This window comes from Scyliorhinus canicula, chromosome 14, assembly GCF_902713615.1.
Source record: "Scyliorhinus canicula chromosome 14, sScyCan1.1, whole genome shotgun sequence".
Classification (NCBI taxonomy): domain Eukaryota; kingdom Metazoa; phylum Chordata; class Chondrichthyes; order Carcharhiniformes; family Scyliorhinidae; genus Scyliorhinus; species Scyliorhinus canicula.
Window position 1 is genome coordinate 93,041,467 of NC_052159.1, and position 22,524 is coordinate 93,063,990.

A 22,524-nucleotide genomic window follows, 5' to 3' on the forward strand; every position below is an offset into this window, starting at 1 on the left:
ATCTGCAAGCCATTCATTAATCTCTCTGTGAAATTGCTTTCACTGGGCTGTGGTGGACAGCTTTCACACACACTCAGCTGTCTGCGTTGTTTCATTCATCTGCGTTACGCTTGAGTGACTTCGTGGTCAACTGTGAAACTAACCGCAATATTTATAATCATCAAACTATGATTGACAGTTCCTGGACCACATCAAAGCAGGGTAGCATGGTGGTTAGCATAAATGCTTCACAGCTCCAGGGTCCCAGGTTCGATTCCCGGCTGGGTCACTGTCTGTGTGGAGTCTGCACGTCCTCCCCCTGTGTGCGTGGGTTTCCTCCGGGTGCTCCGGTTTCCTCCCACAGTCCAAAGATGTGCGGGTTAGGTGGATTGGCCATGCTAAATTGCCCGTAGTGTCCTAATAAAAAAGTAAGGTTAAGGGGGGGTGGTTGTTGGGTTACGGGTATAGGGTGGATACGTGGGTTTGAGTAGGGTGATCATGGCTCGGCACAACATTGAGGGCCGAAGGGCCTGTTCTATGCTGTACTGTTCTATGTTCTATGTTCTAAAGACTGCTTTCTGTTGGTTCAGACAGGGATCTCTCTTATCATGGGACTTCTAGGCAGGGATGTCTCTAGTGGGGGTCTCTTTTATTAGGGCACCCATGTACAATGAGGGGGGGGAAAGAGTCACTCAAAAAATCCTGGGGGAGTGTTGAATTGCATTGCGGGGGAGCACAGCCACCAGACCTCGCTATCAGGCCACCCACTCAAAATGGCAGCTCGATACCAGGATTTGCTAGGCAATCCGTCACGATCCTTGCCAAGCATAAATTTACATGGCTAAGGATTGGGAATCACTTCCTGCTTTGCGCTCCTAGCATTGGCAGGAGAACGAATCTTTTACACATTATAAAAAATATTTTTAACAAAAAATATGCGTCTAATAGGTCGGCATCACATGTAGTCTCATCCTGTGGGTTAGATTCTGGGCAAATTGTCACCCCCACACAGTAGACTGGAAGGAGATATGAACAAAATATATTTCTGGCTTTCAGTGTTATTAATGTTTGACAGTAATAGAAAATATGCAATTTAAATGTAGTATTCAGTGACCATGTTGTGGAAATTACAAAAGTTGCTGTGTATATGTATTTTAGCTTTTTTTTCACACAAACATAGCTAAAGAATCTGAGTCATGGAGCTTGTTTGTTTCCTTTCTCTAGAGCATTATAATTATTAGTAATTCCTTTTGTACCACCAAATAATCTCAATTTCCTTTATGCAATGTGGAGCGGGATTCTCCGACCCCCCCCCCCCACCCCCGCCGGATCAGAGAATCGCCGGGGGCGGTGTGAATCCTGCCCCTGCCGTCTGCCGAATTCTCCGGCACCGGAGATTCGGCGGGGGCGGGAACCACGCTGCGCTGGTCAGCGGCCGCTCGCAGCTGCCCCCCCCCCCCCACGGCGATTCTCCGGCCTGCGATGGGCCAAAGTCCCGCTGGTTCTTTGCCAGTCCCGCCGGCGTAGATTAGACTTGGTCCCTTACCGGCGGGACCTGGCGGCGCAGGCGGGCTCTGGGGCCCTGGGGGGGGCGCGGGGCGATCATGCCCTGGGGGGTGTCCCCACGGTGGCGTGGCCAACGATCGGGGCCCACCGATCCGCGGGTGGGCCTGTGCTGTGGGGGCACTCTTTTCCTATGCGTCGCTGTGTCAGCCTCCACGATGGCCGACGTGTAGGTGAACCCCCCCTCTGCGCATGCGCGGAGATGACGTCAGCAGCCGCTGACGCTCCCGCACATGCGCGGACTCTCGCCGGCCGGCGGATTAATGCTAAAAGCACGGTGTTCCATCCGTGTTCTGCCTGAGGTAGACTTGGCAGCTGCCTCCTCGCCGTAGCCATAGTAAAAAGTCATGGCACTTTATGGTGGCTTGGCAAATACTTGCTAAGAACCAGCCGCTGGGCAGAGAACTAAAAGAGAGGAGTTATTTAATCTAGACACACATCATTAACTATTTGTGTCTAGCTCCTGCATTCTTTGGGAAAGGAGGAGATCCTTTACAAAAAAAAAATTGCTCATGGTTTTGAAAGATTGTCTTTTAAGTGTTATAGTACCCACTTCTGAGAAATGTCTGTTTCTATTTTTAATAAATTGAACCATGCAAGTAAGTCTTTGCAAAATGCAGTCTTATATTGGACCTGTTTTTGGCATTTCTTTCTTTTACCCCCACATCCATGATCAATTGTCTTGCTTCAGTTTCCACTTTCTTGCGACAGATAAACCAGAATTATTTGGCAGTAGAGTAGATCTGGACATGGCTACTTGCTGTTCTGTAAAAACTGAATTCACACCTCCCACTGACTTTTCGTGCAAACCAGTCCACTTAGCCTCATGTCTTTATTCACCATTACAGTAACCGGTACACTGGAATTCAGTTGGGTTTTTAATGTGGAGTAATACCAAATAATCAGCTTGAAAGTACCCTTCCAATTAATGAGATGTCTACTTTATCATTTTCAGAAAGACATTGACCAGCAGTTTTACTTGCTGTATACGGTTTTTGATGAGAATCTTAGCTGGTATCTTTCAAAGAATTTGGAGACATTCATTCAAAATACCTCCAACATCGATCAGGAGGATGAAGATTTTCAAGAATCAAACAAAATGCATGGTACGTGACTGTCATAGGAATAACTGTAGAAGAGTCTTATAGACTCAGAACGTTTATTCTGTTTCTCTCTCCACAGATACTACGAGACCTGCTGAGTTTATCCAGCATTTTCAGTATTTAATCTTGGAATATCATTGTTGTGTTTAAGCACTTTTTGGGCCATTGCCTCATTCAGTAATGCATGCCTGGTGAAAATCTAAACTTTATAAAGTGGTTTTGTTTTGAAGATGTTTTTATTGAGGATTGTTGGTGTTTCTCTATTCTGTGCAGCACTGTACCAGTATTGTGTGGTAGGAAACCTCTACCCTGTCTGCCAGAGAATGATGGCAGTAAAACTCTTTGCACACAAGCTTGAACGTATTCAAAGTGGAATTCAAAAGCCCACTGTAATGCTCGCAAATTTTCCGATCGGAAGTGTTGGTGATATGATAGGAAATGTCTTTTTGAAGTCTGGTGTTTCTCCCCATTGGCTCAGTGGGTCAATGTCCCCAAAGGAATGTTACTGAACCACATGGGCTCAATGACTCTTGTTTGATTCCTTGACCATGTCAAGTTAATTGCTCTTAGCCAGCGCAACAAGAATGTTTCAGCTGACCTCTGTGACCCTGGGTAAGTATAAGGGCAGAATACACTTGTGATGCCTTTTCAGTGACCTATGTCTGACTGTAGAGGCAGGGTCCTCGTGTGGTTTGGCTGTGATCTCTCTGCAAAATAGTACGCTGATACTGCCTGTCTAGGTTCACACGTGAAAATGGGCACTGAGAGGCTTCCACCATCCAAAGTAATTGTATGTCCTAATCTGGAGTAAAGGGAAAAGAAATGGTGGAGAGGACGCTGGCAAATATCATGCTCTTGGTTCACCTGAAAACACCTGAGATGCAGATCACCAAGAACTCTGCCAATGCATTTCCGACCGTATCTAATATATGGGGCGCGTCAATATTTTCCCTCCTCTGTGGGCTGCTGGACCTTGGCACCACAGGGTCTCGGGATCATTTTTAATCTCTATATGCATGGTTGGGCCTTTAACCTCAGACTTTCCATTTTATCTTTTGGACAATATTTGCCCTCTTCAGCTGCTATCCCTGTATTCCGCTATCGATTCTATCCTTGTTCCCTGTTGATAGTCCTTTGTAATAACCTCCTAGAATCCTAGAATTTACAGTGCGGAAGGAGGCCATTCGGCCCGTCGAGTCTGCACCGTCCCTTGGAAAGAGCACCCAACTTAAACCCACAGTTCCGCTCTATCCCCGTAACCCAGTAACCCCACCCAACCCTTTTTTTTTTGGACACTAAGGGAATTTTAGCACAGCCAATCCACCTAACCTGCCCGTCTTTGGACTGTGGGAGGAAACCGGAGCACCCGGAGGAAACCCACACAGACAGAGAGAGCGTGCAGACTCCGCACAGACAGTGACCAAAGCTGGGATTCGAACCTGGGACACTGGAGCTGTGAAGCAACAGTGCTAACTACTGTACTGACTATGGTAACACTTGCTTTAAACAATCTGTTTAATTTTTCAGAATCCTCAATCCTTCTCTTCTGACCCTAACCACTCATTTAACACTGTGGTGACTCAACGTTCTTTCACAGCATTCTCAAAAAAACCTCCATTGCTTTCATTGCTTTCTGACACCTTGTGCAACTTTGGGCTTGCACCTGCGTGACGGCTGAATTTGTAACTTCTGTAATGTAAATGTTCATTGAACATAGCAAGTGATTTATGGTCATGATATTTAGGGGCTTAAAACATATTTTCTCCCCTTTTCGGGCATGGGGATTGTAATTCATGGTCTATCCTTGCCTGGTCCCATTGAAATTTGTGCTGTTTCCTAATTAGCACGATCGTGGCACTCAGCAGAATGTTTCTGGATGATTAAATATTCAACAGTATGCCTGGCAATGTTCATGATTACCATGTGTTTCAGTTAGTCTGCACCTCTTAAAGACAACGTGTTCATCACGGCAGCACAAGTGGTTAACACTGTGGCTTTACAGCGCCAGGGTCCCAGGTTCAATTCCCCACTGGGTCACTGTCTGTGCGGAGTCTGCATGTTCTCCCCATGTCTGCGTGGGTTTCCTCTGGGTGCTCCGGTTTCCTCACACAGTCCAAAGATGTGCAGGTTAGGTGGATTGGCCGTGATAAATTGCCCTTTAGTGACCAAAAAAGTTAGGAGGGGTTATTGGGTTACGGGGATAGGGTGGAAGTGAGTGGCCTCCTTCTGCACTGTATGTTCTCTCGCAAGGGGAGCGGCACTCATGACAAGCAGGGTGTTGCTGACTGCCTGCCAAAACACCAAGGAGGACTCCCAGGTTCACAGATGCAGCAGAGGAGAATTCAGTGATGGAGCTCGACAGGAGAGAGGCCATGTTTCTGGGTGAAGGGGCAAAAGATCATTAAGGCACACCATCTAAAGGAAATGTAAACAGGTGAAAAGGAAGTCAACTCCTCGAATCTTGCCCCAAAGACCTGCAGTAGTGACACAAGGTGTTCAGTGACCTCAAGGGGATGGTCAAAGTCAGTGAATGCACCTTTAAATGTGATCTTAGACATACCATACTACAAGCATTTTATGCCCAACATGCCCAACGTACAACACCCGTTATCAGTCAATCGTCAGCAGTCAGGACACAGATGCTCCACCTCACACTCCGGTACTGCTCAATGATGCCAGTCTCACACTCGTTGCCTCTATAAACATGCAGCTGTTCAGCTATGGTAGATATATCACCCAAATGCAGTGTGACACAATGACTCACATTTTGCTTTCTCTCGAAGGAGAAGATGGCCCGCAATAGAAAGGAACAGCGCAGAACCTGAGGTGAACAAGGATTCCTGCATCTCCTGAATCCTATGGAGAAGTTGGTTCACCATGCCGTGAGGCCAACTACAACAGTTACATCCAGTGTCACTGAGAACATTGAGGATGCTGGTGTGTTCTGTTTTATGCCCCTTTTCAAAGCAGTATCTCCTCATCGAGCCTTCATTCATGATGAGTAAGCTGTAGGTGGTGGACTCCACTCTCCCTTCACTTCTGATTTTCTATTTCTGATTCCTCTTCGGAGGAAGAGAGAGAGCAACAGCAAGACACTGATGAAGAAACATGATGACTTGATCTGACATGTGCAGCCACCAGCTTGGGTACAAGCATCGCACGAGGTCACGGATAGTTGTGCTGCCGGAAACATGGATGAAGATTTTGATGGGACGGTGGAGGGAGCAAAGTTGAGAAGACTGGATATAAACACCGGGGTGCTTGATGCATCGGCTGCCCTCCACAATGTCTCCTGTCACTGTTGAGGATATGGAGAAATTGGTCTCAAATCTATCTCCAGGTTTGGATCCTATCGTTTCCAGTGTGGAAGTGGTGGCCTACTCCATGAGATACTGTGAACCTGACTGTGATGTAGCTTCTGATGGCCACAGGCTCACTTTTTCCGTTGAGGCACAGAGGCAAGCCCGGAAGCCTCTCTGTACTGCAGTAGAGGCTCAGACTGATATTGTTAAGTCCACTATTTCAGCCCAGCAGACTCAAGACTGCTGCATTATAGCTATACACCGCAGAGGGGTTATGCAGGCTCTTGCAGCATTCCAACAATCCGTCCTCCAAGAGATTACTAGGATTTCTGAGGTGCCATCCAGGGTGGCCTCCAGAGCATGAACCTGCTGTCCTTGGGATGAAGACATTTGTGTTCCCATCACTGCCACACTGCCAGTACCCTTGCTGTTGCCTGTCCCAGCCAGACAGCTGATGTTGCTGCTACCTCTGCCTTGGTTGTGTGGAATCCATAATAAACTGTTCCTTAGCGAAGGACGTGGGTCTGCAGAGACCGAATGATGGATGTCACTGAAAATGTACTCTCTGTAAACTACAGTAACCACCCCAAGAGCAGGTGGGGAGATAAGGTATGCAAACGAAGGATTGAAAATACTCGTTTTCTATCGTCCACTTCCCCTGTTTTCTATTGGCTAGAAATGCTGTCCTTTCATTGGTTTCAAATGAAAGTTTAACTGTGGTATTATTGGTGTTTTGTCATGCAAATAAGGGATTAGACTGCGACTGTAAACAGTTGAAAATGTAAGTAGTATTATTGTTTCGCTGGATTCGGGCAGAACATCACCGTGAATCTCACTGTGTTCTCGTTGTGCACAACCCAAAAAAATTGATTTTTAAGAGTACATGCCATGCCTACTTGTTAATTTCCACAGTTTGTTTGAGGTCCCACCGAGATGACAAACCCCCCTGAGTGCTGGACATGGGCACATAGCGTAGTGCCTCGTTAGTCAACAACTCTGAGACCGCGGCTGTCTGATTTCGGCATTACGAGCATTTGACAGAAGAAACGCATACGCTCACCTGTGTGGCACTACCGGGGTAAGTCATCTTGTGTCTTAAAGGAGGTTCGAGTCCGCCTTGGGCTTAGAGGCCCTGTTTGGAATTGGGGTGAGGGGCTTCGTTTGGAATTGGGATTAGGGGCCCCGTTTGGAATTGGGGTTAGGGGCCCCGGTTAGAATTGGGGTTAGGGGTCCCGGTTGGAATTGGGGTTAGGGGCCCCGTTTGGAATTGGGGTTAGGGGGCCCCGGTTGGAATTGGAGTTGGGGGCCCCGGTTGGAATTGGGGTTGGGGGCCCCGGTTGGAATTGGGGTTGGGGGCCCCGGTTGGAATTGGGGTTAGGGGCCCCGGTTGGAATTGGGGTTAGGGGCCCCGGTTGGAATTGGGGTTAGGGGCCCCGGTTGGAATTGGGGTTAGGGGCCCCGGTTGGAATTGGGGTTAGGGCCCCCGGTTGGAATTGGGGTTAGGGGCCCCGGTTGGAATTGGGGTTAGGGGCTTCGTTTGGAATTGGGGTTAGGGGCCCCGGTTGGAATTGGGGTTAGGGGCACCGGTTGGAATTGGGGTTAGGGGCCCCGGTTGCAATTGGGGTTAGGGGCACTGGTTGGAATTGGAGTTAGGGGCCCCGGTTGCAATGGCACGATCAGTGGGTTAGGGGCCCCGATTGATTTAAGTTAACTTGAACGTCGACCACCAAGGTAAGATCTAAACTTTCACCATGGGAACTGCATCGACCAAGAGTCCCTCTCCTAAAGGGACTCCTGTTGCGTATATGTACGTACATTACGGGGCTGAGACCACCAAAAAGGTCCCAAAACAGGGTAAGTGGACCGATAGAAAACGAGTATCTTCAATCCATCGTTTGCATACCGGATCTCTCCACCTGCCCTTGATGGTTATTGCAGTTTACAGGGAGTACATTTTTGTTTTGGCTACATCCATCATTCTGTATCTGCAGACCACGTCCTTCGCGAAGGAAGAGTTAATTATGGATTCCATATTTCCCCCACCCTCCCCTTTTTGTCCTTCAAGGACAAATCCGAACCTTACTGAAGTTCGATCTCCTCTAATCGCTGGGCTTCCTTGTCCATAAGGTTGTGATGATTGAGAAGGAGCTGGGCTGCTGGGTTGTTACCCGGGGCGTGAAGGGTCCTTAATCGGCAGCCCGAGCGAACACAACAAAGGTGGAGGTGTATGACCATGTGCAGGACAATAAGAAGTATAAGACCTACCATGTGGTATTTGCGGAGGGTCTGAATGAATCTTCCAAACCACCCCCCAAAATCAAGGAGCCATCCCCACCAATCTTTTCTTGAACCACAGAATGGAGAAGGCGGACTTGCTCCTGAATATTGCTAGCATCCATCTTGATTCTTTGGTCCTCATTCACAGAAAAACAACAAGTTAATGGCTGCACAGCCTCCAACTTGTGCTGCTAATAGAAAATCAAGGGTCATCCGATGCTGGAGTACTACTTTAGAGAGGGACTGAATCTCTGATTGCAATCCTTGGCTGGCATCCACCGTTATATTCTCAATGAGTTCCATAGTGGCAGAGATGTTAACGATAGCCTTTTCTAAATCTGAGACTCCCTGACCCAAGATGAGGGCCCGGACAAACTGGTGGAACCCGGTATTACGAGTAACCAATGGGTTTGAGACCATCGTTTATAATACCCCACAGGTCCAAGGTGGTTATGGTGGAAGTGAATGGCAATCCCCAAAGGCTTCGGGGATAATATTGCCAATGGTGCAGGTCCCTGCCCAATCAGAAGGAAGGGTCTGATAGGCCCTATTTCCAGAAATCCAGAAGGAACCATTGCGAATAAGGGTTGGGTACCAAAAGGTATGGTTCTGACAGAATCTAAGCCAGTTCAAAACAAAAGTAGGTCTGGGTATACCAGCAAATTCGACAGATCCTACTGAGTTATCGTGCTCGTAATGCCAGTCGGTCCAGGCACCCAGTAGTGTTTTTATAATTACAGTGCGCAAACACTCCTTCGACATAGCCGTCAGAGGTCCAAATGATTGTGGAGTTGCCGAGGGTCAGATTATACACCCACTGACAGTCACACCCATTCCAATTAGTATATATAAGACTGGTCTCGGAAAACGGGGCCGTTCGATATGCCGACGCATTTCCAAATAAAAGGATGCCATTAGGCCTGACTGGTTGTAAAAGTGGAATTAGGCTCCCCGATAATCATAATCAGCAAGGTCGGCACAAGAACTTAATAGTAACTCACCCACCTAAGTACAACTCCGGGTATAGTTCCTTCTAACACTGAACCAAGCTGACCCCTTAATGGTCACAGAAGTGGGCTTCCGCCTCCAAGTGGGCACACGGCGGATGAGGGCCCCCATACTACCTTGGGACCATGCAGAATCCAAGGGGAGGGTCAAAAATCCCATACCTGAGGATGAAGGGTTAGTGGGCAAATGAATACAAATCCAACATTTGGTCCAGTTGCCCTGTGAGGCAACGGCCTGCATCCTTTGGACCGCAGAATTATCAGTCCAGGTGTGCAGTCCAAGCCAGGCTCTTGAGACCGAGAGCTTGTCCAGTGCATCCTACAAGACAATCTGCGGTCTCTCCCAGTGAGAGGCAGCGACCTTCCACCAGCTGAAAGATGCTGCAGTGCAAGAAGCAGCAGGCCAGGCAAATGCAATACAGGACAGGTATTAAGGAAATAGTTTGTATACTTTATTTATGTTTAATTTGATCTAGTGTTAGATAAAGATGTTATGCAAAGGTTTCTATTTACTTGTTTCATTGGGGGATTTTGACGAACAGGATGCTGTGAAGGGACATTGGAGGTAGATGGGTTGGTGGAAAATAATGAAGCAACAGTGGTGAATGGATGATGTCCCCAGGGAATGTCCAGAGCGAAGGGCTCCCTTATGCTTCCTCTTCGGCCCCTCGAGGCGGCCGCTGGGTGCCTGGTGAAATTGTCCGGGTAGGACGCAGCAGACCACAGCAAACCTGGAGAGTAAAGTAGCTCTGAGCAGTCCAGGCCATTGAACTGTTGATTAATAAAGCTGAAGTCTTTGCTCCATACTGTTTTTGGTGACAGCAGGCTCTTATTAGCCACCTGTTTTCTCACATCATTGAGAAATGGAGGAGAGGGATCATCATCCATGTGGAGATGGCTTACTCCTCATCTCCAAGCAAATACCCACGGGTTCTTCTTGGTGATCTGAAAATGGCAGGAACAGCCTACTGCCTCAGGAAAAAGGCATTGCGATTGTTGCCAGGATAGTGAAGATTCACTGCCATGATGGTTTTGACATGGTTACACACCAATTGCACGTTAATGGAGTCATTCTGCTATCGTTTTGTTCTTCCGGCCAAAATGGAGCATTTCAAATTTTCCCAGATTTATATTCCATTTGCCAGATCTTTGACCACTCGCTTAACCTATCTTGTAGCCTCCTTATGTCCTCTTCACAATTTACTTTCCTGCCTATCTTTGTAATGTCAGCAAATTTCACAACAAATTATGTTGATTTTGGTTTGATCGTTGAAGTGAAATTTTGCTGATTGACTTTCTCTTTGGGAGTCATTCAGTAAATTTAGTTCATTTGGTTAACAGAGTCAATGGATGGGGGGGGGGGGGGGGGGGGTTCATGTGGGACTGGGCTGTGTTCACGACTCTCTATATTTCCTTCTGGTCTTGGTTCGAGCAGTTGCCATACCAGGCTGTGATGCAGCCAGATAGGATGCTTTCTATGGTGCATCTGTAAAAATTGGTACGACTCAACATGGACATGCCAAATATTCTTAATTTCCTGAGGCGCTGCTGTGCTTTCTTGGTCGCAACATCGGCGTGGGTGGACCAGGACATTTGTTGGTAATGTGCACACCTAGGAATTTGAAGCTGTCAACCATCTCCACCTTGGCACCATTGATGTGGACAGGGTGTGTACGATACTTTGCTTCCTGAACGCAATGACCAGCTCCTTAGTTTTGCTGACGTTGTGGGAGAGATTGTTGTCGTTGCACCATGCCACTAGGCTCTCTTTCTTCCCCCTATACTCTGACTCACTGTTGTTCGCAATCTGACCCCCTAGGGTCATGTCTTCGTCAAACTTGTAGATGCAGTTGGAGCCAAATTTTGCCACACAGTCATGTGTGTGTAGGGAGTATAGTAGGGGGCTAAGTACGCAGACTTGCAGGGCCCCGGTATTGAGGATTATTGTGGAGGAAGTGTTGCTGTTTATCCTTACTGATTATGGTCTATGGGTCAGGAAGTCGAGGATCCAGTTGCAGAGTGAGGAGCCAAGTCCTAGGATTTGGAGTTTTAATGTGAGCTTGGCTGGGATTATGGTGTTGATGGCGGAGCTGTAGACAACGAGTAGGAGTCGGACGTAGGAGTCCTTGTTGTCGAGATACTCCAGGGATGCGTGTAGGGCCAGGGAGATGATGTCTGATGTGGACCGGTTGTGGTGGTATGCGAATTGCAGTGGATCAAGGCATCCTGGAAATATGGAGTTGATGTGTCTCATGACCAACCCCTCGAAGCACTTCATAATGATCGATGTCAAGGCCATTGGACGGTAGTCATTGAGGCAGGTTGCCTGATTCTTCTTTGGCATCGGTATGATAGTGGTCTTTTTGAAGCAGGTGGGAACCTCGGAATGGAGTAAGGACAGGTTGAAGATATGCGTGAACACGCCTGCCAGTTGGTCAGCACAGGATCTGAGTGCACGACCAGGGACTCCATCAGGACCCGTTACTTTCTGAGGGTTCACTTTCAAGAAGGCCAATCTGACTTCGGAAGCTGTGATGGTAGGTATGGGTGTGTCTGAGGCTGCTGGGGCAGTTGATAAAGGATTGATGGTTTCCTGCTCGAAATGGGCATTGAATGTTTAAAGTAGTAAATATGTTTAAATGTTTTAAGTAGTAAATATTATGGAATATTTTTGCTGAGTAATAATGCAATTACATATTCATTTTCTAGCCATTAATGGTTACATGTTTGGTAACTTGCCTGGACTGGAGATGTGCAAAGGTGACAATGTTTCATGGCATTTGATTGGACTTGGCACTGAAATCGACATGCATGGAATTTACTTTCAAGGCAACACAATCCACCTGAGGGGGAGCACCCATGATACATTCAGTGTGTTTCCTCATACATCTGCGACAGTCTTCATGCAACCAGATGATACTGGTATGAGTTCCTCCCTCTCCCTCCTTCTGCCTTCAGTGCTAACATAATCACAGTTGACCAAGCTACTTGTGCATTTCTAACTCAACAATTTAAGGGATAATTAGATAAATATTTCCAACTGAAATAAATCTCGTCCCATGTGGAGAGAGCAGGCCAGTGGGATTAGTTCTGGATTTCACCAGTACAAGCACGTAATCGCAAATGGGTCTCCTTTATACTGTAAACCTTTGTTGATTACTTTATGTACAACCTTTCTAGGACGTGCCCTCAAATCTAAGATCAGGACGTACATGAAAATTTGACTGTGTTTGAGACAAAATTGTGTTCAGCAGAATGGATATTTCAAGAATTAAACGAGCGAGTGCAGTGACGAGGGAACGGGGAAATGGACTAGAGTCAGAATTCTACCGTTAAAGATTAATAAGACAATTCTTTTCAATGTACGTTGCAGTTAATTCCGTTTTTAAATAGTTTAAAATGTTTAATTCAGGTACATTTAAGGTCATCTGCCGAACAGCTGATCACTATATGGGTGGAATGAAACAAATGTATCATGTTAGAAACTGCAATAAAAGTATCCCGGAAGAGATGTACGAGACAATCCGAACATACTACATTGCCACAGTGGAGGTTGAGTGGGACTATTCTCCTGACAGGAGCTGGGAGCTGGAAAGACACAATACAACCAAAGAAGAAAGGTGGTACTAATATTTTATTAATTTATTTTAAGAAAAATAGGTAACTCAAATATTAAAAGGGTTATGACATTTTCTACCCTGGAGAGCTGTAGATAGATGTGCAATCATTGAAAGTATTCAAGAAGGATGTATTATGTTGCAAGAGCTGAGCATTTTCTTCTTCTGCTTTGTCTGCTGCCCTCTGTTGGTAGGGTTAATATAAAGTTAACTCAGTAATGACTGCCTGCAATTGTATTGAGATGAAAGTGAATCTCTGACTTTCATTTCTAGTGTGGGTGTTTTAATTATATTTTCCTTGTTGCCATCCTCCAGGTGTTGTTTTTCTTGTTCTATGACTAAGTACAACCCTTGATCTTCCTCCTCAATAACATCAGCTTCTATTTCTACATCAGTCATGTGCACATTGGAGGATATCCAGGCTCCTGAACTAGCTGTATGTCTACCATGACCTTTACTGGTGCATGTCAGCCAACTGGAGCTTTATCACAACCGGGAGTATTACTGCTTCCTCTACTGCAGCATGTTGTCTGACTATGACTGACTTTTCTCCCTGGCACAGCGGTTTGACTGGAAATGGGGGTATTTAATAGGTTGGCGATTATGGTAACACCTAAATTTCTGTCTGAGACTGTGAACTTGGCTGCCATGGCGTGATATTACAGAAATCCAGTGGATTTATTTACCAGCTCAAGATTAGAACCCCTTGCAATTTCCAGCTATCTCTCCCTGCCATTTCCATGGATGTGGCTTCACCCCAGGCCTTTTCTAATATCAGCTTAATGCCATTGCCCATAATTTGACCTGAGTTGTTCTTCAGATCTCCTACAAAAGTGTCTTTAAGGTTGATTTCTAAATGTGTGCCATAGTCCCCATGATGAGAGAGTTCCTTTAATTTGAGAATGTAATCTGTAACAATTTCCCTGGCAACTGTTTCCGTTGCCAGATTGCAGCTCTCGGTACAATTTCATTCTTCGTCAGGCCATAATGTGAACCCAGAATCTTATAAATTTCTGAAGAGTCCATAGTACTGTGATCTTGTGGACAGCACTGGTTAGACGCCACCTCATCTGGCTCCATTATGTTGAGGAAAACAGTTACTTTATCCTCATCTCCCATTTTATTTGCCTTCAGCCCAAATGTCTAAGCTTCATTCGTAATTACATCAGTCCTCTCTGTTAGGGTTGAATTACCCCATTGTCCCCAACTGTCTTCAGTGCCAATCTTTTCAATTACTGTGCTGACACACTGTGTACCTATGTAAATTAGGGCGGCAAGGTAGCACAGTGATTAGCACTGTTGCTTCGCAGCGACAGTGGCCTGGATTCGATTTTCGACTTGGGTCACTGTCTGTGCAGAGTTTGCACGTTCTCGACGTGTCTGCGTGGGTTTCCTCCGGGTGCTTCAGTTTTCTCCCACAAGTCCCGAAAGACGTGCTGTGAGGTGAATTGGTCATTCTGAATTCTACCTTGGTGTACCCGAACAGGCGCTGTAGTGTAGCGACTAGGGGCTTTTCACAGTAACGTCATTGCAGTGTTAATGTAAGCCTACTTGTGACACTAATAAAGATTATTGATGTTATAATGTGCACATGTGAAGCAATTTTTAAAATTGCTCAAACTTCCTTGAATTCAACTTCAGGAGGCACGGCGTCACAGTGCCTGGGACCCGGGTTCAATTCCAGCCTAGGGACACTTTCTGTGTGGAATTTGTACATTCTCCTATGTCGGCGTGTGGTTCCTCTGGGTCCTCCGGTTTCCTCCCATAGTCCAAAGATATGCAGGTTAGATGGATTGGCCATACCATAATAAATTAGTGTCCAGGGATTAGGTTAGGGGGTTATAGGGATAGGGCAGGGTTGACGGGGGAGTGGACAAGGATAGAGCACTCTTTTGAAGGATTGATGCAGATGCGAGGGGCTGAATGCCTTCTTCTGAACTGTAGGGGTTCTATTTCACGATGTTGTTCAGTCCTTAATTTCTTAAATGGCATTGCATCCCACTCTCATCACCATCTTTCTGTTGTGTGTTACACTAAGATTAGCACATGCTCAATTGAAATCAATCATTTCCGAACTAACTTTATGTACACCTCGCCAGCAGAGAGGACAGTATGACGAAATGTTCAGCTCTTGTAATATACAACACCAGCATTCCAAATATATTGGGATACGAAGGAATAGTGAAAGAATGTGAAGTTAAATTAGACGATTAACCATAACCTTATTGAATGGCAGAGCAGGCTTGAAAGGCTGCATTGCCTACTCCATCTCCTGTTCTTATGTTCGTGTGTCCCCTTTTTCAAGATGATTTGCAGAGAGGAAATAGGTGCTGAATAGTAGTGAAAGAGCTGAGAGAAATTCGATTGTTTGCAAAGTTAAGTATCAAGAAAGCTTTTTAAGGTGGAGAGAAACCAAAAATGGAGAGGCAAAGGTGAAAGTTACAAAGTGTAAGGTGAAGAAGCTTCAAAGTTTTTCTACCAGTAGATAGAACAGAGAAAGGAATGTGTGTCAGTCTCACCATTGGAAGCTCAAAGACTAGATAATAGAGCTGGTAGAGGTTGGTGGAAGCCAATGAGGAAGACCTTTTTAGATCCATAGCTTTGGAGGGGAGTCATCGTACTGAGAGGACAGAAGTGATTGTAGAAGATCATAGAATCACTACAGTGCAGAAGGAGTCCATTCAGCCCATCGAGTATGCATCGCCCCCGGAAAGAGCCCCCACTTAAGCCCACGCCTTCACCCTATCCTCATAGCCCCACCTAACCTTTTGGACACTAGGAGGCAATTTAGCATGGTCAATCCACCTAATCTGCACATTTTTGGAATGTGGGAGGAAACTGGAGCACCTGGAGGAAACCCACACAGATACAGGGAGAAAGTGCAAACTCCACGCAGACAGTCACCTGAGGCTGGAATTGAACCTTGGTCCCTAAGCTGTGCGGTAGTAGTGCTAACCACTGTGCCACCATGCAGCCCAAAATGAATGAGTAGAACTTGGTTTAGGGAATAGAATGTGGTTGGAAAAGTTCTGGAATCTATTTTTGGATTCTAACCTAGAGAGTATAAAGGAAGTTGAAGCTGGAAATCCCAAAAGCAAAGGAAAGGGTTTTAGAGCTGGTTGGGGTGAAGCAGGCAATATGTAGGTGGATGGGCAAAGAAGTTACCCCTCTGCTCTTTCCAAGTGGTGTTTGTCATGTTTGTAAAATGATATAAAGGCAGCAATCACTCTTAAAGGATTGCGTAAACACTTTATGAGTTCATTATTAAGACTAGGCCAAAGAAAATATTTATGCAAAGCTTGAAGACATCGCAGCTGTGCTGTTTCTACTCACAGGCAAAACCTAAACTATGAGGTCCATTCCAGTATTCCAGTAATGTCATGCTGTCACTTAATAACATATTTTCTGTTTAAAGACATCTCCCAAAGCCCCACCCCCATCCCAAAGAAGTATAGCTATATAGCTATTAATATTACATCAGTCTACAGAACTAATTAAGCTACCGGTATAAGTCTCAAAATCAGTGAGGTAATCTGCAAGTATACCTAGATCTTGCAATGATAACTGTCATAATATGCACTCATGAACATAATGAGGTAAAGACAGGCAGTGACAGACACCCAAGTTAGCCAATGAACACACAGGATGGAACGCAACCAATCTAGAGGGGGTCTTCGTACTATAAAACACACAAGGCATCAGCACTCCGCCTCTTTCCACTGGTGACAACTGTAATGACAGTCAGGGTGTATGTATCATTTAGCACCTTCTAAGCTCAGAGCTAGTCTGGTCTAGTTAGTTAGAGTTAGCACACTTAGAGTAGTAGAGAGTCAACCCACAGCAATCTGTGTGCATTGTTCAGAAGTTCAATAAATCGTATTGAACCAACGTCTAAGTTTGGTGTCTGCTTTCCAGTACAACTGCATCCAGTTGCAGTCCGTGTTACCCCAGGGTGAATAACATGACAAGAACCTTGTCTGGAGGTACCTTTAATTTAATTATTCGCAGTGATCTACGGGATTTGTCATTCTTGGATGTTGTTCCTTATTTCATCTGGGATCTTGTCCCAGATGCAAAAGGACTGTACCAGAAATAGATCTGATCTAGTCCTTGGTCACACCTGACCAATGTGTCTTTGTGTGTAACGTCTTCACAGGACCTTGGTTTCGAACAATTCCTTGTCACCTTGGCTTGTTGCCGCATGTACCTTGTGTGGGACCTTGGATTACAACATGTTCACCTAGCTGTAAACTTGGTAATTCTGTACTTGCATTTCTATTGTGCACATTGGTCATCTTCTCTTGCAGTTGAAAAGTTTCTGTCTATTTTCTGAGAGTGTAAAATGGGTAGGAGGAAGTAAGTTAATACACACTAGTCTGCCAGTGATGGGATAGTTGCACTTTGATGTATCACTCTCAGATGTAATGTCACATGGTGTAGATCTTGGGCACGATTTAACAGAAATGAAACAGAATCCCGTGCCGAGTGCGCTTAGTTGGGTGTTCCCAGTACTTGCAGTGCCGAGAAAGACTACACTATCGAACGGGACTCCATTTCGGGTCTTCAGTAGGGACGCCCCGCCAAGCCCACACTTAGCCCCATTTCCTGCACTGAGGAGCTCCGCTCCCCCCCCCCCCCCCCTTCCACCTCCACCATCCTCCAATCCACCCTCCCCCTTAAATGCCCCTCCTCACCTATAAGGGGGGTCATTTAGCCCCCACCTAATCGGGGCAGGGCACTCCAGGGCCGATCCCCGACATGGGCAAAATGCCACAAAGGCACCTTGCTCCTACCATACTACCAGGATCACACAGGGTGCCCAGGAAGCATCAGGGGTGCAGAGGTACCACCCTGCCTAGAGCCCAGCCATCCGGGGCCCCCAATCACCTGGGCGACCCCTCAAGTGCCGGTACGCCGGGTCCCCATTTGTGGAGACCAGCATGAACCGGCACTCGCTCAGGGTCTCCAAGACGAGGGGGTTAGATCTCACGCCTTGCATAACTCCGGCAACTGCACATTGAAGTGTGCCTCACTACAAGACTGTAATATGCAGTGTAGCTGGATCTGGTTGACATCTTGCAGGATCTCATTAGAGGCCTCTCCTGGGATCTACTACCTACATCGCGTCCCATCCCGATTCCGGCAGGACACAGCCGGTAGGTCATGCACATGATTAAAACTTCCATTATTCACACACGATACAGTGTTGGAAAGCAATGCTGCACAATGGAGTATGAATCTTCACACTTGCTTGTGTTAAACCTCCTGCCTACATTTCTTCATTAGGTTTCAGGTTCATAGACACTGAGTCTGAGGGATCATTTGTTTGAGTGTCTGAAGGGATTGATTCCCAAAGCCACAATTACCTCGGGAATCTGCAAATTAGAGTGAGACTTACTGCCTCGCTCTAATATGCAGATTTGCTAAAAAGTGTGGGAGGGATTCATCTTGCAAAGTGTAGTAATCCACGTGAGGCAGGAGTTCCGTCACCACACCAATATTTATTTACAATAACGATATTACAGGAGCAGCTACAAACAGTGCTGCTAGCAGTCCAGTCAACTTAAGACTGCTCACAAAGCCTACACAGGTGATTATATGGGCCCCCTCAATGAGCTATCATTGAGGGAGCTCATATTCCAATTGGCCAACCAATAAAGCCAATTGGAGTTCATTACACAAAGTCTCACGAGATTGTGTTGAATCTCGTGAGGTGTTGCGAGCTAGGTCCTGGGAGCTGGGCTTCCCAGCTTTCAAAGGCCATACTGTGCTGCGACACGCTGCTTTTCGGGTGCAGTGTTGCCGGAGAATCACGCCCTTTGTATCAGGACGCACGTAGCTTCTGAATAAAATTAATGAGTTAACAGTGCAAATAGAGACAACGGGGTATGATTTGGTGGCGATTACTGAGACATGGTTACAAGGAGACCAGGTCCTGGCATTAAATATCCAAGGGTACTCAGTGTTTTGGAAGGATAGACAGAAAGGCATTTGAGGCAGTGTAGCTTTGTTGGTAAAGGAAGGGATAAGTGCTGTAGTCGGAAATCATATTGACACTGGAGATCAAGACGCAGTATCTGTCTGGATGGAAATAAGAAATTGCCAGGAAAAGAAGTCCCTGGTGGCAGTAATCAATTGGTCCCCGAATAGTAGTTCCACATTAGGACACCGTATAATCTAGGAAATATTGGGGCTTGTAAGAAAGGTACGACAATAATCATGGATCATATCAATATGCATATGGACTGAGTTAATCAAATTGGCGAGGGTAACCTCGAGATAGAGTTCAGAGTATACTTCTTGAAACAATATATTGTCGACTAACCAGGGAACAGGCTGTTTGGGTTTAGTATTGTGTAATAGGATTATTTAATGATCTTTAGTAAGGGATGTTCTTGGGAAGAGTGACCTTTGCATGCTTGAATTAAAAAAAAAAAATATTTTTATAAATTTAGAGTACCCAATTCATTTTTTCCAATTAAGTGTGTTCAATCCACCTACCTTGCACATCTTTGAGTTGTGGGGGTGAAACCCACGCAAACACTGGGAGAACGTGCAAACTCTACACGGATAGTGACCCAGAGCCGGGATCGAACCTGGGACCTCGGCGCCGTGAAACTGCAGTGCTACGACTGCGCCATCGTGCTGCACTGCATGCTTGAATTTCAATTCCAGTTTGAGAGAAATAACTTCAGTCTCACACTCGTGTTCTACCTTGGTGTTAAAGGCATGAGGATCGATTTGGCCTTAGTGGACAGGGCAGAAAGACTAAAAGGTTGATGAACAGTGGCAGATATTTCAGGAGATATTCAATTCCACTCAACTGAAATAAAATCCAGAGATGAAGAAAGATTGTCAGTAGGGGAACCTGCATCCATGGGTAAGCAAGGAGGTTAAAGATAACATAAAGGCACAAAATAAGGCATACCATATTGCAAAGGTTAGTGGTAGGCTGAAGGATTGGGAAACTTTTTAAAAAATCTACTAAAAATGCAAAAGAAATAGCACAGATAAATTTATGAAAGACATCTAGCGCAAAATATAAAAATGGATAGCAAAAGATTCTAGAAGTCTATGAAAAGGAAGAGTAGCTAAAATCAACTTTAGTCCCTTCGAATACAGAAATAGCTGAGGCATTAAATCAATACTTTGTCTCTGTTTTCACGATGGAGGACTAAAACCATCCAAATAGTAACAGATAATGCAGAGATTGTTAAAAAGGAGGAACTTTGTCAGCAATAGGGAAAAAGTACTGTGCAAACTATTGGAATTGAAAACGGACAAGTCCCCGGGGCCTTATGGCCTAGGGTCTTAAAGGAAGTGGCAGTGGAGATAGTGAATCCATTGGTTACAATATTCCAAAATTTCCTGATGTGAGAAAGGCTCCAGTGGATTGGATAAAAGGCTATTCAAAAAGGGAGAAAAACAGAAAGTAGGCAACTATCGACCAATTTGTCTAAAGTTGTTGTGAAACTGTTGGAATCTATTAATAAGGAAGTATTACGGGACATTTGGAAATTCGAAACACAATCCATCAGAGTCAGCATGGTTTTATGAAGGGTAAATCATATTTAATTAAATTGTAGGAGTTCTTCAAAGATGTAACATGCAAAGGGGATAATGGGGGGTTGGGTCATGTAGATGTGGCATTTGATAAGGTGCTGCACAAGTTGGGAAAGCAAGTTGTAATGAGGAAATTTACAAATGGATATGGATAGGTTAGATGAGTGGGCCAAAATTTGACAGATGGAATTTAACGTTGATAACTGTGAAGTTATCCATTTTGGTCAGAGGAATTATAACAGACAACTTATTATCTAAATAGAGAGAAACGTCAAAGTTCTTCAGTGCAGAGGACGCTTGGTGTCCTTGTGCATGAATCACAGAAACTTAGTATGCAGTTGCAGCAGGTAATAAAAAAGGCAAATGGAGTTTTGACATTCAGTGCTAATGGAATAGAGTATACAAGTAGGGAGGTGCTGTTGCACCTGTCTAGGGCATTGGTGAGACCGCATCTGGAGTACTGTGCACGGTTTTGGCCCCCTTGATGTAATGTAAATGTATTAAGGCAGTTCAGAGAAGGTTCACTAGATTGATTTCAGGGATGAAGGACTTGTCTTATGAAGAGAGGTTGAGCAGTTTAAGCCTGACCTCGCTGGAGTTTAGAAGAATGGGGGGGGGGGGGGTAGATTTAATTGAGGTATATAAGATGCTAAAGGGGATTGACAGGGTAGTCGTCGAGTGAATATTTCCCTTTACTGGAAATTCTAGAACAAGAGGCCATAGTTTTAGGCTAAGGAGTGGGAGATTTAAGACAGAAGTGAGGAGGAATTACTTCATTCAAAGGGTCGTGAATCTGTGGAAGTCTCTACCCCAGAGTATAGTGGATGCCAGAACACGAAACACATTTAAGGAGCAGATAGGTTTTTAATTAGTTGCAGTTGAAGGGTGATGAGGAGTGGATAGAAAGTTGGGGATGAGGCCGAGGTAAGATCAGCCATAATCGTATTGAATGGCGATGCAGGATCGAGGAGCTGAATTACCTACTCCTGCTTCTAGTTCTTATGTTCTTCTGTTTACATTTGTTTTCGGGGATTATTCATTTTAATTCCTTTTAAAGATTTTGATTCACAGAATGGTTTTGCCTATTCAGAATCAAGAATAAGCTGTCAATCATTTCATATCAGATAGGAATCCCTTTTTAAAGATTCTTTCATGTAATGTGGGTATTGTTGGCTAGGTCAGCATTTGTTGCCCGTCCATAACTTCCCTTGAAAAGGTGGTGGTGAGCCACCTTCTTGAACCACTGCAGTCCATTTTGATCCCATGACAGTGAAGGGACGGTGGTATAGTTCCTCAGGATGTTGTGTCCCTTGGAGCGAAACTTGCAGGTCTTTATCTGCTGCTCTTGTCCTTCTAGGTGGTACAGGTCACGTTGCTGTTGAAGGACTCTTGGTGTTTTGCTGCATTGCATCTTGTAGACGGTGCATGCACACTGCTGCCACTGTGTTGATGGTGGAGGGTCTGAAGTGTGGCTGGGGTGCCAATCGAGTGAGCTGCTTTGTCCTCGATGGTGCCAAGCTTCATCAGTGTTGTTGGAGCTGCACTCATTCAGGCAAGTGTAGAGTATTCAATCACACTTCTAACTTGTGCCTTCTAGATAGTGGACAGACTTTGGGGAGCCAGGAGACGAGTTACTCACCTCCGAATTCCCAGCGTCTGACCTGCTCTTGTAGCCACCATATTTAAATGGTTGGTCCAGTTCAGTTTCTGGTCAATGGTAACTTTCAGGATGTTGCTAGTGGGGCATTCAGCAATGGTAATGCAACTGAATGTTTCGGGGATATAGTCAGATTATATCTTGTTGAGATGGTAATTTGTGTGGCATGAATGTAACTTGCCACTCATCAGTCCAAGTCTGAATGGTGTCCAGGTCTTGCTGCATATTAGCACAGACTAGAAGGAGACCCGATTGGTTTGGAAGTTGACCATGATTGGCCGAGGAATTTCCATGAAGAAAGCAACCAAGGATTGCCTAAGCGTCTGGATATTTCAAAAAATGTGCGAGGCTTGAACATATTACTTTTGTTTGCAGAGAACAGGTGTCTGAATGTATGAATAACCTTGTGATAAATCGTTATGATCTTTTGAAATTTGCCATTCTTGATAAGCGCAA

General features: G+C 45.4%; 1 protein-coding gene across 1 annotated transcript in view; it reads left to right on the forward strand.

Moving 5' to 3' along the window:
- The window catches only part of LOC119977512 (ferroxidase HEPHL1-like), a 146,612-nt gene that overhangs the window by 77,277 nt on the left and 46,811 nt on the right, over positions 1-22,524 (forward strand). The window contains 3 exon segments of the mRNA XM_038818551.1: positions 2,498-2,648; positions 11,941-12,153; positions 12,644-12,851. Coding sequence (XP_038674479.1) covers positions 2,498-2,648; positions 11,941-12,153; positions 12,644-12,851 — 572 coding nt within the window.